The following is a 14,851-nucleotide window of genomic DNA, read 5'->3' as shown; positions in this document are numbered from 1 at the left end:
AAAATAGTACGGTACTTATAAATACTGTCAGAAAATACATGCAAGTATTAAAAAATACAAAGAACATTTTCAGCGCAGGAGTGGTAAAGTGATTGCTACTGGCTGGGAGACGTCTGCTATGAAAACATCCTCTTCTGAACAGTGGAGGACAGAATCATGTTTGCAAACCAAGTAACCGTCCAGGTCCAGTAGTGTGCAAACCAAGTGTTACTGGTGTCGGGGCCGAGCTTCACAGAACAGACAATTTACATTACAGCTCTCATCTACAACTTCTCTCACAGGTCGAGGTGATGGAGTTTGTATTGTCATCTAAACAATGCAGCACAGTCAATTCTGTCAGTGGACTTTGATGTATATTTTTGTGTCAGGCTGAAGTGAGAATTTACTAATCCATTATCTGCATATTCAAAACATTCACTGCAGCTTCCCAAATGTTAAACATTTACACGCAGTGGAACTGTGAGGTTGGGTTTTTAAAGGTAAGGATGTTTATTGTCATTGTACGAACATACAACGAAATATGTTGGCGACTCAGTCAGTACAGCAGCAACAGTTAAAACAGTTGGCCTTGACAGTTACTTTAAACTTCTCCTTTCCCTTTTCACACCAGAACTAATAAAGGAACATTCAGACACCTGCCGAACACTCAACCAGCTTCTAGGTCTCCCGTGGTCCACAGTTTTCCAAAATCCATTGATGGAAATGAGACTCAGGGCGGCGCTGTGGAGGAAAATGACTGATACTGATCCCGACTGTGTGCCTGTCGAGAGTGATGGTCTGGGGCAGAAAGAGAAGGAAGGGACTTGAGTGTGAAGTTGAGAAACAAAGAGCATCAACTGCAATGTTGCCACTGACTGCCATGCATGCAATACTGTGAAGTCAGCTGTATCTTTGTGTACAGGAATACCAGCAGGTCTTTTGACACTGAAAATCAAGAGCCCACTTGAATTTTCTATCTAGCAGCATGCAGTAAGCAAACAAGAGCCTTCGACGGTGCTTTTATTGTATTATTGTGGAAACATCTCCTGCAAGTTGGCCACTGCCTGAAGTCAAAAAGAAGCATTGAGTCCTAACCTTGAAGGAGGCTTTTCTGTGTGTTAAAGCCGTTTTGCGGTTCTTCCCCAGTTTGTGAAGGAGACCCTGTAGATAAAGATAAAAAGAATTATAAAATGCAGGCAAATCCCATTCGGAACTCTTTCGTAAAAGAAGAGCTAGCAAGTTAAGCAGATCTATTTAACTGAAATGTAATAAATCCACAAGACAAAAGTAGATTCTTTAGCTTAAGTTGTGGTACTTTGTATTCAACAAACAGGCCCACTCTCACCGTCCTTACCCCAGCCGTTGGTCGCCACGTCGCGGTTGCAGATCTCGTTGGCCAGCCTCTCGAAGTACTCGGGCAGGTCGGCGTACTCTTCTCCATAGGAGATCACCTTGATGCCCTTGTCCAGCATGTTGTCGCGCAGCTTCTTGAACTCGCCCACGTCCTCTCGCCGTACGAGCATGAAGTGTTCCAGGTCAGACTTGTGCTTCACCGCCTCCAGGAAAAGCGCCTGGAAGGTGGTGTCGTCTACTGTGCGTCCGCAGCCGAGAAACACAAAGGATTTGGTCTCGTACAGCTTCTGGATCTCGCGCTGTTGAAACCAGCGGTAATATACATGTTATTACACTTAGACACTGTCGCAGAATACAGTCCTTTCATCGGACACATAAGCACTAGTGAAGCGTTTCAGGGCTCACCATGACTTCAGTGTTCCTCAGTACATTCTGGTAGCCTGCAGGGTGCAGTACAATACCACTTGGGTTGGTGTAAACGCCATGGATATGCAGAACACTTAGCCTCCGTTTCTCCTGAGCCCACTCCAACACCTGGACACACACACACATCAGCACATAGTTAACAGTTCATTGCACTCGATCCTGTTCTGGCTGGGCTGGGAGCTAAATCACTGAACAGCAGTGAGAGGATATTAGCCCTGATGGAGTGGAGGCATAAATACCAGGACTGAGGGGGAAGGCAACAGGTCTCTCAGAAAACTCTATTAAACCAATAATCAACCTTGCTTTAAATAAACTGGGACATGAATTACACGATCTAACAATTGACATGAAACAACAAATATGTATACTGGGGACACAAACGCTTCTGTAATCTTAAATCAAAAGCAAATATTGTTCAATCTATAAAGTTTGACAGCAGCTGAGTAATGATTAGAACTTTAACCGGTCACAGTCAATAGGCTCTTTCAGGTCAAACGGTTTTCTACTTCTCTCTAAAACTGGCCAATGAGGAACTTCATAAATGTAACTGACTGCACAGTCAGTGAGTTGACTCATATGCTCAGAGGACATGTTATTTCTGCTCTCCAGACTAGTGTTTGTGATTTGAGATAAAATATGTAATTAACTTGGCTTTTAAAACATCTACACTGAGCCTGTCCCTACATGAAGTGACCTTTGCACTCGTCTAAAAAAAGCTGACCGGATGTATAGTGTGTTGTGTGTGTACCTTCTTCTCGTCTGTCAGGTCCAAAGACTCCAGCTTGGTTCCCTGGTGAGCGGCATAGATCTCCAACAGGTTGTCAAAGTTAGTGGTGAGAACCAGGGCGCCGCTCTCCATCAGATGCAGCACTGATCGCAGCAGATGTTTCCCAGCATGCTCCATCTTACACTCCAAATTGTCAAACACCTCATATAGACAGTCCTTGAAGAACGTGGATCGCACGTTGCCTGTCCTCTGTTTAAAAAAAAAGAAAAGTTTTTGAGTTTCACAGTACACAACAGCAACATAGCGTGCACGATGCACTCAGGACAGACTGAGTTCCTCAACTTGAAGTGAGACTTTCGGGATGTTTCAAATGTGTTCCAGTTTTCTTCTGTATCAAACACTCCATCACTAATCCTGATCCTGTCCACAGCTCTTCAGGTATCATCTCACACACCACCTGAGTCTCGTTAGAGATTACAGGCTGTACTACTGCACAGTCTCAATCTGACTATTCATTCTAAACTAGGTTTTTATGTCGTCGGCAGCGGGCAGACCGCTGACTACACTTCACCTTCCTGCTGGACGCCGGATGTACTGTGCCAACGCCGAAATTTTACAACCGAACTATTAGGCTATTATGATTAGGCCTACCTTGCCTAATAGTAAAATCTAGCCCAGGTGTTTGTTCCAGTGAACGAGGCTGTAGACCTGTGTTATTTCTGACTGAGTAGCTGGAACTTGTCATGGCAGGTGTTTGCCGAGGACCAAAGGAAGCGCAGTGTTGAGTGTGAAGTTGTTTGTATGAGCCTCATACAGACATCAGCAAAACCACAATGACCCTCAAAAAACTGTTTATATTTTTGGGCTGAATTGAGCACACAAACTAGTCTGCAAAGTTGTTATTAGCCTAGTTCTTTTTTTTACCACAGTCAAGAGTGTAAGAGGATTTGTTTTTTACTTGCGATTACCCTCATTACCTGAGACTGTGTGCCTGCAAACCACCATAATCCATTTGATACACAATTCCATGAAAAGTGGGTTAAACTCCCACAGCTTCTACTGGAATTAAATGGACTGAAGGCAGGTGTCTCACACCCTCATATGCTTTAATTGTCTTACAGACAACATGTCCTATCAAAATACCATATCATATGCCTTGGGAAACACTAGGATTCACACACTTGCAGATGGGTTTTGTGAATGCATTCACTTCATCCTCTACTGTAATTTACTGTATGCTAGCTGTATGCTAGCTGTTCGGCTGGTGCTTTAACTGTCTGGATGGAAAATCTGGGCTCGGGCGCTGAGTGCTTCACATTATTCTCTGCTTGTTTTCCCTGCTCAGCATGCTGGAGCCTGCTGTGTCTGTAGCCAACAGCAGTGGGCCGGATTGAAATAAACACGATGGATAAAGCCATAAAAGCGCCGCTTGTTCCCGTTGTGACCACGGGCTGAGGGGAGAAACAAAGCGCTTTATCAATGTCAAAGGTGCGATGAGACATGACTAACACAGGAGGCAAACTGTGTTAAGGCTCCCATCTGCCAGCCGGGCCCCAGACCAGACCAGTCCAAGGAAGCACGAAAACAGAGTTGTGTGGAAATACAGAAATGTTCAGGGATGGTGATACACTGTACGGTCAGGTGGCAGGAATCTTCTGGTAGTTTTGGTGGGCTTGATTGGTTCATTACATTCTGTGATGGCATTAAGCTGTGATGTTATCCCCTTGCTGCTGCAAGCTAGGATTAGGCTTTATTCGTTTTGATGTCTGCAGAGCACTATCTTCATACTACCTACTGTGTTAGTCTCGCTCACACACAAGTTAAGATTTGTTGGCCTCACCAGCCAAACTACTGTATAATTGTAGCTTTGTGCATTACTACGTAGTACGCAGCAGCGAAGGTTTGACCTGTAAGAACATTTGGTTGAAAGTTAATGTTTAAAATATGTAATTATGAATCAAGACCAAGACCTTTTTGGTGCATAGAAAACTAGTTATTATGCTGTATATGAGCTGTAAATATGCTATAAACCTTAAGGAAAGCAAGGGGGGGTTAATAAGGTAAACACGAATGTGGTTCAGCTTGTGTGCCTTCATTAGTGTTGTTTTGAATGAGAAACGGTAAACAAGCCTGCTCCTTGCATGTGTGATCAATTTTAGAGCAGCTGATTAAAACCTTTGTATTGACCGAAATTCCAACAGAAAGTCTCACAAACAAGCCTTGTGGTATTAGCTTTAGGTCTTTTAACGACATAAGGCTAAGATGTCTTATCTCAATCCATGAAAGTTAAGATAAATGTCCCTGCCTGAGGAAAGGAAAGGACAGTGGGCTGGCAGCCCGTCTGCCATGTGTTCGTACATGTGCGACAGGATGGTGTAGAGAGGAAAGCCAAGGGAAGAAAAAGGGCTCAAGCAGACTTACCGGGGAAAGTTTCTGAATGAGGTCATGTGCCACATGCACCAAATTCTTATTTTCCTGCATATGCTTCTGGAAACGCCGACTCTCCTCCTCCTCTAGTAGGTCAAAGTCGTTGGCTGCATCCAGCAAGGCCTGGATGAGGCCCTTCCAGGAGCGGAGAGCGGGGACTTGAGGGGCCACTGCGGAGCTCACCCCTGTGCCGATCACCAGGACGAGCTCAGGGGCCCGCTTGGTCTTCAGGCTGGGTAGCAGTTTCCTTTTGGGGGCATGCAGAGATTACAATGACGATGGTTTCAAAAGATGGTGCTTCCCAAATCCTCCCACACAGCATTAAACAAACCGATTGGCTACTAAACAGCCCCTCAGCTTACCTGGGCTTCTTTGCATTTGTGTCTGCATCCTGATCATCAGCTGCAGGCCGCTTCTCAACAATGGAGGCCATTCAATTCCTGTAACAGAAACATGATTAACCGCATGCCAATAACTTTGATAACTACGTACAGTAATGATGTAATGGTTAGGTGTCACGTTTGGCTGTCATTTGTGAAGCTTCCCTCTTAACGACCTTAATATATTGGTGTAATTTCATTTAGGAGATTCTAATTAACATATCCCTGCCAGGTCCAAGTGGCATGACAAATGAAAACTGGTGTATCCACTTGACCTAAGTTACTATAAGACAGTCATCATTTCGCAAACAGGAAACAATTTATAATTTTCCTCCTGGCAACACACCTTGTCTTAATGATGACATATGCTGTTATACCAGTTAATGCTAAACACACAACCTCCACATAGGATGTTGTTCCTGGAAACTGTGACAGTCAGCGTGACTGGTGTTTCCTTAATATGTTTACTTCTTAACTCTTAACATTAAGTCAGTGTCCCACTGGCCCAACAGCAAGCAAATGTGGAAAGTTAGCGTTACACAAAGCATAACTTAGTATTTAACCCAGTGAACAAATACAAATACTAACTAACAAATACCAGTTGCAGTTCATACAATAAATACAACTTTACCTCGTTTATAAACCATTAACGTGACTTACCTGGGTATAGGTAACGCTTAGTTAATGTCCGGTGTTTATTGCCGTTCAAGTAGAAATCCCTTAAGTTAAGTCTGCTAAAGTAGAGTCGTGAGTCACGTTTTAAAAAAGCTCGGACATCGACTTTACTTTGCGAGCTTTTTAGCTTCTGGTGGTGTTAACGCTATCCTGGTGATAAGTAAGCGTCGGGACAGTTAACGGGCACTGTATCACCAAAGAATAATGGACAAAGAAACCCCAACAAACAAACAACTAGCGTAAAGATAACGTTTGTGTTGCTTTAAGCTGACGTTAAGTTAAGTTCGCTAACTCTGAGGATGTCAAGAGCCCGAAACTGCCTCCGTTTTACTTGTCATTCTGAGTAATTAAAGCAGCATATATTTGTTGTTAACCAAGTTTTTTTTTTAGCTAAAAAATAGATGTCGGGTAATTTCCCCCGAGTACCGGTATACACCACAAATGCTCTCGACTTTCCTGGCTGCTACCGTGACCGTCTATGTTTAAGTTTTGCGGATCTGTTGGTCACCGCCTGTAGTTTTGTGATGCGTTCAGATGCGAATGGTTCATCCAGTACCGCATGTGGACGTTTGTCTTGGTGCATAGCGATGGTTAATGGTATTGGGTTTATGAATACTATATTTTGTATAGTCACATATGCATGTACATATTGTAGTTTTTAGTTCTTCACTGCATCACAAAATATATTAATACCACAATATTATTCACTACAAAACAACAAAGCACGTATTTACCATTTAAAAGCTTGGAAGTGTAGATTAACAAGGAGCACATGAAAGCAGCAAAACCAGACCCGTTTTAATTGTGTGACGTAGCAGACCTGCAGTATAATAAACTGTACTTATATAAACTGTTGTGTACGTCATCAACTGTTGCTTACTCTGTTAAACTGTTGTGCAGACTGCAGCTGTTTAGAGACAACGCTTCTCTCTCTCTCTAACATACAGTAGCATCATTCAGAAGTCTGTGGGATCCATGTAGACCGATACAGGAATCTACCAATCTGGAGTAGACAATTGATGTACAAAACATAAATAGATCATTCAGAAATGTCTGCTATATGATCATGTTTACTTCTGCTTAAAAGCAAGCACTTTCAAAATTTAAAATAATATATTTAGATTTTGAAATACTAAAAACACTGTCGTTAAGCTGGCATTTATCGATACACCTCGCAGCAGACATCTTCCCAGATGGCCTGTTTTTTTTCCTTTCCCATAAGGTATGCCAAACAGTAACACGTCAGTATAAACTACTTCAGGATAACAACTATACTAGCCTGCCATCCCCTGTTTCAAATGAAAACTGCATTTGAAGTATTTAGGGCAAGAGTCACAGCCTTCAATAAAACCAAAGTATTTGCTATTTATATCCTTTAGAGTTGTGTCTTGTATAAACCAGGTTGTATGTTGTTGTTTTTTCAAATTACATACAAATATGCTAATGTTCTTGTGTAAAGTTGGTACCAAAATATATAACATATGATACAAATGTTAACCACTCTGCTAGTGCTAAAGCTGCTGCTCCCTGACCATAACAAATCAAGATGAATACATTGTTGGACCCCACACATAAAATAGTGTCGTTGAACATTAATAGTGAATTAGTACATGAAATATTTACCCAGAAAATGTGAGCCCTCTTGCACCAGGTGCAGGTGGCCTAACACACTCAATATCCTTTTACAGGGTTTCCATAAAATACAAGGCATGTGTCTTATTGGAGATGCCACAAAGCAGAAGTCCGACTTCATTGTTCTGCACATGTTTCAGGATGATTCTCAGTTCAAGTTGCAGGACGCATTTGCAATATGAATCGAGCTGTAATGCTTATTTTGCTCAGAATCGGAGTGGTGTGTAGGTCTTATTTTCATACATCCAATAACGGATGACTCAGTTATGTGACAAAAAGTACTTCACAGCCCACTCATTACCCACTTTCTTTTATTCAATATATTTGAGAATGAACTCAAATTAACATTGTAGGATTAAAGGTTTGACATAACCCCCCTCATAGTTCAAAATAAAACAGCAATATATATTGGAGTGAGATGATCCACACATGTTCACTCGGTGAGTAAATAAGTTATAATCATAGTGCATACATATTGTGTATCGGCGTATTTGGAAATGATAACCCACATCAATGCAAGTCAGTATTAAAAATTCAAATACATATCTGAATCAGCAGACACATTTTCAATCCACACATATCAATGTATTGAAAGACACAATCAAACATTAAAGGCATACCATTTGTCAATCTTCAACATTCTAAAAATATTTTCCATTTCACATTTATATTCCAAATCATCAAGCAATATAGAGCATTACAGCTGTAAGGTTTCTTGTCTCCTCGTAAAAAGACTCCCGTTTGATAACAGGAGAAAAGGCATACTGGTCGCTTTTGATATCTTAAACCCATGCTCTCTCGCACGGATGATTTTCAATCACTGGTTTATTTGCAAGACAGTTGTGAAAAGGTACAATCCATTAACAAAGCAAGAGTCTTAACTTTTCACTCTTTCCCTTCTTAAAATGCATCAGTTATCTTAAATAGCACAACGTGAACCTGAACATTGCATGATGCACAACAAAAGACTTCGTTTCCATGCTGGCAGATTTGGAGCTGTATTATTTCACTGAAGAGTAAATAACTGAACCTGCAGGTTTATAAACAGTCGCCCTTTTGATAGTGAAATATCAGAGTCATGACTCAGGTGTTTGCAGATGTTTTGCTGGTTTGCTTTTTGACTAGTCTGAAGAGGGAAGTAAAGTGATATTGCAACTGACGGTTCATTAACTCCTAAAGGAGATCAGCAAACTGTAAAGTCATTTCCTCTTACCAAGGGGAAATATGGCTTTAAGGGCACAAAGGATTAGCATAGGTCTGGTCAGGGCAGGGGGGCTCTACACAGTTTCCAGCAGCATCTTCCTACTCTCTTCAACCCTACATAGAGCCTTACACCTAGTAAAGTCTATGAAGAGCTAAAGGTAAAAGAAGAAAGAAACCACAGCTGCCTTATACAGAGACAGAGCCCTCTCTAAAGTTGGTCTTCCCTGTCAGAACATTGAGAAGTGTAGCCTTGCCCTCCCTGGTTTCCCTCTGAGCTTGCCTGATGATGTCGCTGAGCCGGTCCTCGTCCTCGCGTCCTATGAGGTAGCCCTTACCACCGTAACCATCTGCCACTATATGATAATCTGCAAAAAAGGAGAAGAAAATAGAATTTGCCGGTCAGTAGCTGCCCAGTTAATTCTACATTAATACAAATGAGATTTGTTCACAATGTGGGATACGAACAACATATTCCTACACGCTATCGGAGCAGTTACACAACATCGCATGTAGAAAACACACCTGTGAACGCAAGGCCACACGCCACGTTGCTGCCGAGTATGGGAACCTGCTCTCTGGATATCTGACTCCAACATGCGTCATTTCCCACCAGAGCTATTATCGGTGTCTGCGAGAAAAAAAGAGGAAATGTGGACGAGCACAACAAAACATTGTGACTGCCCACTGCACTCTACTGACATCTACCTCGCTCTCTTGTTTCAAGGCGGGACAACTTCCACCAATATTATTTTTATTAGTATACTAATACCGGCATGACTTTCATATATTTGCAGTATTCATTCTCCGACTATTGCATATTTGCAGATCATGTAAATATTGTCATTGGTGATTTTTACCTTGTGTCTGGTGAATGTGTCAAACTCTGCAATGCTGTATCCTAAGGAGCCATCGCCATACACTATCCACACCTGAAAAGCACAGAAATGTAGAATTCCATTCATAAGAAGGGGGAACATCGATCGATAGATGATCGGACAAAACATGATCGGAGAAATGCCTGAATCAATACTTTACCTCAGATTCAGGCCGGCACAGTTTTGCCCCCAGAGCAAATCCTCCTCCAACTCCCAAAGTCCCAAAGGCTCCTGTAGGGACAAGAAACGGCAAAGTTATGTCACTATGACTGCTAGGAAAGCATGATTAACCTCAGGACACACTGCTGTGATATAGACCAAACACTGACTGTAGTTATTCGCTTACTCTTGTGATTTTCGACTTCATAAATGACAACAGCATTTTGTTCCGTGCACTTCTGTAACCTCTGTGTGCGCCGACAAATCAACAAACGACTGAAGTCAACAAATCAAATAGCAAGCCCTCTCCTCTCACATTTAAAGAACCAAATGTTCATTGTTTTTATCCCAACAGTTCTTCATCAACATGTGGTTGTTTGGCCGACGAGCTCTAACCTGGATCTAGCCAACGCATAGGTCCTCTTGGTCTCATTATGTAAGCAGCACTGCCAACAAAATCCCCCCCATCAGCAACAATGATGCTGTCCTCTGCCATCAGCTCATCCACACAGTGGAGGACTTTCAGGGGATTTAAGTGGTGGTCGGTCTTCTCATCAGCTTTGGCCCTAAAATAAATGAAGAAAATACTGTAGCTTATGTGATGGAGACACAATTTTGTAGTTACGCAGCTGTAGTTGCATTCACATTACAATAACTGATACAATTGTGTTTGCTTTCTCATTGTTTAAGATCTAATCAGGGCCTGTATTGATCATAGTGAACAGAGGTTTAACAGATGTTTTTTTACAACGTGCGCCGACACACCATCCCCTCCGCTTACCTGTTTACATTTTCTTTGCTGATATCTCCTGCTTTGAGCCTCTGAGGCCATTCCTCTGGACAGCGATGGCCCTTCAGGCCTTTGGAAAGCCGTACTAAGAATGAGCCAGCATCACCTAAAACAAAGCAATACACACATTGTAGACTCTGCACGTTTAACGGATGTATTTGACATATGGTCCAACCCTTTTTTGTTTTTGACCACTCTGTAATCTCAAATGATACAAAGTGTTCAGTGTAGAAATTGGAGCAAGTAACAAAAATGTTGTATTTTCAGTGAAATATTCTTCACGAATGACACGTTACTCTAATTACATTAATCACGATCACGCATCGTGACGGTGACTTGTGAACATACCCTGAATTGCCATTGTTGGTTTCCAGAACATATCGGAGTTTTTCAGCAGCTGCGTCTTGTCTCTGTTGATCGCGATGATCTTACTGCGTCTGCTGAGAACGCTGCCGTAGCTCAGCCGGAAGTCACACACAGTGCCTGCAAACGCAACGCGCAATGTTCACTTCGTGTACATTTCTCGAGGAATTCTGGACAGCCTGAAGCTTTGCTGGCTTCTAATGCAGTTCAACCTCCAGACAGTATTTCAACAAACACGGAGCAACTTTCAGAGTCGGTTTAGAGTTAATTTATAGCAAGGAACAGCTGTTGTTCTGTGAACCCTTGAAGAATCTAAATCATTTCTGAATTAATAGATTTGTATTAATTTCCACAGTATTCAGGTGATAACACATATCCACCACATAACTGTGTTAATCAATGACCGCCCCCCCTTTTATCTGATGTTAACTAGTTATATTCTGTAATTTGTTTTGTTTGATTATTAAGTAATATATACATATGTATATATATATATATATATATATATATATATATATATATATATATATATATATATATATATATATATATATATATATATATATATATGTTAAAGCATGTTACCATATAGGATTTAAACTGCAAAACTGTATGCCTGACCTGCTAAGAGCACCAAGTCGGCCTCCTTCAGGGCATCTCGCCTGTTCTGTCTGATGTGGATGGGGCTGTCTTTACCCAGCATGCCGCGGGACATTCCCCCAAGGAAGCAGGGGATGCCCAGGTCCTCCAATGTCTTCCTATAAAGCAAGAAAAACAGGTTTGCCCAGATGAGCATTCTAAAATGTCAAATTCTAATGCGAAAAGAAAAAAAAACAAGACAGGATAGAAAAGTAGACACATTGTTCTTTACCTAATGTCATCGGCCGGGGTTGGAGGTAGAGTTGCTTGGCTACCCAGCAGAATAACCGGCTTCGTGGCTCGACTCACCAGCTCGATGCACTTTTGTACCTGAATTGTATTTCATTTAAAAAACAAAACCTCTGGTTTAGTCATCTTAATAGTGTACTATTACACTAGTAATAATAATAATAATAGTAATAATAATTAGTAAGTGTACTAATAGACTGACTGTAATGTATTTCACTAAAAACAATGACATCAAGCCTTTAAGAGCGGTCTCACCTGATCGTCGGTGGCTTGTGGGATGTCAACGGGAAGCGGAGACACATCTCTGGTCTCCCAGGCTCCAGCAAAGAGGTTCATGAGGTGGTTCGTGAGGTACCTTACAAGAAATCAGATCATCATGTGAAATCATTTTAGATGCAATATTTAATTGTTGCCTGTATTTGACAGACGAGAGTGAATCGTGAGACAGAGAAAAAGCACAAAAAGTTGCAGGTTGTATAAAAGATCCAGGTCAGACTCGCACCATTTATAAAGGTACGTGTTCATTTATGTTAACAAGGTACCAATGCTCATCTCAATTCATGCATCAAGCTGCTGATTTAAGTGATGCATACAGTACTCTTCAAACTTTATGTTTCATGCAATCTCATATTATCATGTCAAGTCAATTAGTCTTCTATTCTCTGTTCATTTTCTGTGCATTTTCCATTCACAAACTAGTAATGTGCAGCGTGTAGAAGACACGCTAACATACCATGAGACAACTTTGCCCATCAGGCCTTTGGGAGGGTTCTTAACTCCAAACTCTTTGGACACAAGATGGTAGGGGTAGAGCGTGTCGATGGGGAACTCTATGAAAACAGGACCGGGAGTCCCCGACTGGGCGATGGCCAGGGCTTTCCTGACGGTAGGCACGATCTCCCTGATGGTCCTGATGGAGGCGCAGAACTTACACAGCGGCTTGAAGAGAGACATCTGGTCGATATCTTGCAGCGCTCCTCTGCCCTGTCCCACAAAACACAGTTGATGAAGACGTTAGACGCGGAGGTTGAGAAAGAGCCAAGATGAAGTCCAACACGTTTAAAGGACCATCATACCTGAAGCATTGTGCCAGCGGCTCCTCCCATGAGCAGCAATGGAGATTCAGCCATCTGCGCATTCTTCACTGCTGTCACTGTGTTAGTGAGGCCTGGGCCAGCAGTCACTGCTGCCACACCAACAGTGCCTGGAGGGGGGAAACAATCAAGATAGCTATCAACCTGCCCCCAAAACACACACATAACTAAGACAGCATAAAAAACCAGGGCTCAAATAAGACTCACGAGTCATATATTTATCTAATCGTGTAACATAAAGCTGCACCTGAGAGTCTCGCCACAGCATCAGCAGCGAAGACAGCGGTGGCCTCATGTCTAGTGTCCACGATGCGAATGCCCACCTTCTCACAAGCCACCAGGATGGGCGAGATGTGTCCGCCGACGAGTGTGAACAAGTACTTGACCCCGTGGGCGCGGAGCACCTCTGCCACACTCTCACCACCATGTCGTGGGCTCTTCGTCTCAGTCTGCAGTGAGTCAGAGGACAAAATAAAAGTTGAGTCAGGAAAGAAGATAATCAAACAATTCATACTGATTTACCAAAGTAAAAGATTATGTAACCGAGAGGAAAAAACTGTCTGTGTGAGTTGACAACCCCTCTGAGGGTCACCTGTCATTTATCTCCTCTCTCCACCAGTCTTTCACAACAACCACACATTGTTCAGGCTCACAGGGGTGAAGTACCGCTGGTCTTTGTGCGATCGCACAAACAACCAGGGTGTTGTGAAAGCCTTTGTCCTAGAAAACCACAAGGCTGGTCAAAGTTTACGTGAATAGAGGCCGTCTTACCTTTGACCTGTGACAGCCTGCACACAGAATACAAGTGGTTCTCTATCATGCAGGTGTATTTGCAATGACTGATCCGTGCAAAACGTCTTAAGATAGTATACATGCGGAGCAAAGGAATGGGGAAAAAGCACGGAGTTTATAATTGTTGAGTTGTGTCAACCTACCTTGTGAAACAGCTGGTACAGTAAGCCAAGTTTGTAGGCTGCAAACACAAGCACAGCCATCGCAATGCCCGCAGAGCATCCGAGAACGGTGCCAATGGCTCCAAATGACTCCATGTTTGGATACAGGAAGCAAACCTTTACTTTATAAAAACTCAACTTAGCTTGAGTTAATATCTAAACCTACTTTAACTGGTCCAGTTCAGCAGGTCAGCTCGGCTAGGCTAAGGCACAGTGGAGCTGCTCTCACAAACCGCTATACCCGCATTTCGAAAGTCCTTAATTGTATCAGTGCATTCCCTTTAAAATGAGCTAATAAAATCCTGATAAAATGATGTTAAGAGAATCCATTCGGCTCTTCTGCAAGTTGCAATGACCGAGTGCTCTTCATGCAATTGCTGTGCCGACACAGGAACACCAGCGGATGTATTTACAGGTCAAGCTAGCTAGAACTACATATACAACTTCCGGTTATTATTTTCAGAATAAACCCATAGGAACAGAGGCATAATGCCTTCCCTTGAGAAAATATATTCGCCCTGTTGTTTTAAATTGACGAAATGCTTATCTCGGTAATTCTAAGGAAAGTTTTCATTGGAAAAAAATCTGCTGTTTTTTTCCTGAAATAAATAATGTAATGTTAATTCAGAAAAACAGGGCAAATATCTATTTTCAAGTGAATGCATTACCCTTCCGTAACAACTATATGCAGACCCATATTCACATATATTCATATAGGAAATGGAAGACTATTATGTCAACATAACTTCTCAGAAATTGAGTCTACATGTGATCACGCTGGCCATAACGACAAATACCCTTTATTGTGAAAGAACGGACAACGTCGTTTCCGCTTAAAATTGTGAATTTGATTTGGCTGTGTGTGGATAGGGATAGGGGTCTTTTGTATGGCGAATGGTAAGGGACAAAATTAAGACTACCTTTACT

At 42.1% G+C, this 14,851-nt stretch overlaps 2 protein-coding genes across 3 annotated transcripts; both read right to left on the bottom strand.

The window, feature by feature from the left end:
• Window positions 1-15: 15 nt before the first annotated feature.
• fam118b (family with sequence similarity 118 member B) lies at window positions 16-6,426 on the bottom strand. 2 transcript variants are annotated; one of them, XM_079271795.1, is made up of 8 exons: window positions 5,953-6,426; window positions 5,275-5,352; window positions 4,907-5,159; window positions 2,507-2,734; window positions 1,738-1,866; window positions 1,325-1,631; window positions 1,075-1,140; window positions 16-777 (listed from the first exon to the last, which is right to left on the bottom strand). In XM_079271795.1, the coding sequence occupies exons 2-8, from the start codon at window positions 5,343-5,345 to the stop codon at window positions 710-712; spliced, it is 1,122 nt and encodes a 373-aa protein (XP_079127921.1). In that variant the 5' UTR covers window positions 5,346-5,352; window positions 5,953-6,426; the 3' UTR covers window positions 16-709. The 2 variants fall into 2 exon arrangements, with proteins under 2 accessions (XP_079127921.1, XP_079127922.1); XM_079271796.1 differs by having other exon boundaries at window positions 1,334-1,631.
• A 1,492-nt stretch (window positions 6,427-7,918) lies between these two features.
• On the bottom strand, window positions 7,919-14,308 carry ilvbl (ilvB (bacterial acetolactate synthase)-like). The gene is made up of 14 exons (XM_079271887.1): window positions 13,907-14,308; window positions 13,219-13,420; window positions 12,954-13,081; window positions 12,611-12,861; window positions 12,133-12,232; window positions 11,861-11,958; window positions 11,611-11,747; window positions 10,975-11,109; window positions 10,618-10,732; window positions 10,233-10,402; window positions 9,838-9,908; window positions 9,660-9,731; window positions 9,325-9,430; window positions 7,919-9,167 (listed from the first exon to the last, which is right to left on the bottom strand). The coding sequence occupies exons 1-14, from the start codon at window positions 14,018-14,020 to the stop codon at window positions 8,989-8,991; spliced, it is 1,878 nt and encodes a 625-aa protein (XP_079128013.1). The 5' UTR covers window positions 14,021-14,308; the 3' UTR covers window positions 7,919-8,988.
• Window positions 14,309-14,851: the final 543 nt, after the last annotated feature.

Source organism: Melanostigma gelatinosum (genome assembly GCF_949748355.1).
Source record: "Melanostigma gelatinosum genome assembly, chromosome: 7".
Lineage (NCBI taxonomy): Eukaryota > Metazoa > Chordata > Actinopteri > Perciformes > Zoarcidae > Melanostigma > Melanostigma gelatinosum.
This window is presented reverse-complemented; position numbering and strand designations above follow the sequence as displayed.

What these genes read in the sequence shown, in the direction of transcription:
- fam118b (XM_079271795.1), bottom strand. Translation starts at nt 5,345, where the DNA reads ATGGCCTCCATTGTTGAGAAGCGGCCTGCAGCTGATGATCAGGATGCA. An exon ending in TGAGGAACACTGAAGTCATG is followed by an intron (nt 1,632 to 1,737) that starts GTGAGCCCTGAA and finishes TGGTTTCAACAG; the next exon opens with CGCGAGATCCAGAAGCTGTA. An exon ending in CAACGGCTGGGGTAAGGACG is followed by an intron (nt 1,141 to 1,324) that starts GTGAGAGTGGGC and finishes CTTTATCTACAG; the next exon opens with GGTCTCCTTCACAAACTGGG.
- ilvbl (XM_079271887.1), bottom strand. Translation starts at nt 14,020, where the DNA reads ATGGAGTCATTTGGAGCCATTGGCACCGTTCTCGGATGCTCTGCGGGC. An exon ending in CCGCTGGCACAATGCTTCAG is followed by an intron (nt 12,862 to 12,953) that starts GTATGATGGTCC and finishes TTTGTGGGACAG; the next exon opens with GGCAGAGGAGCGCTGCAAGA. An exon ending in AGCAAAGAAAATGTAAACAG is followed by an intron (nt 10,403 to 10,617) that starts GTAAGCGGAGGG and finishes CATTTATTTTAG; the next exon opens with GGCCAAAGCTGATGAGAAGA.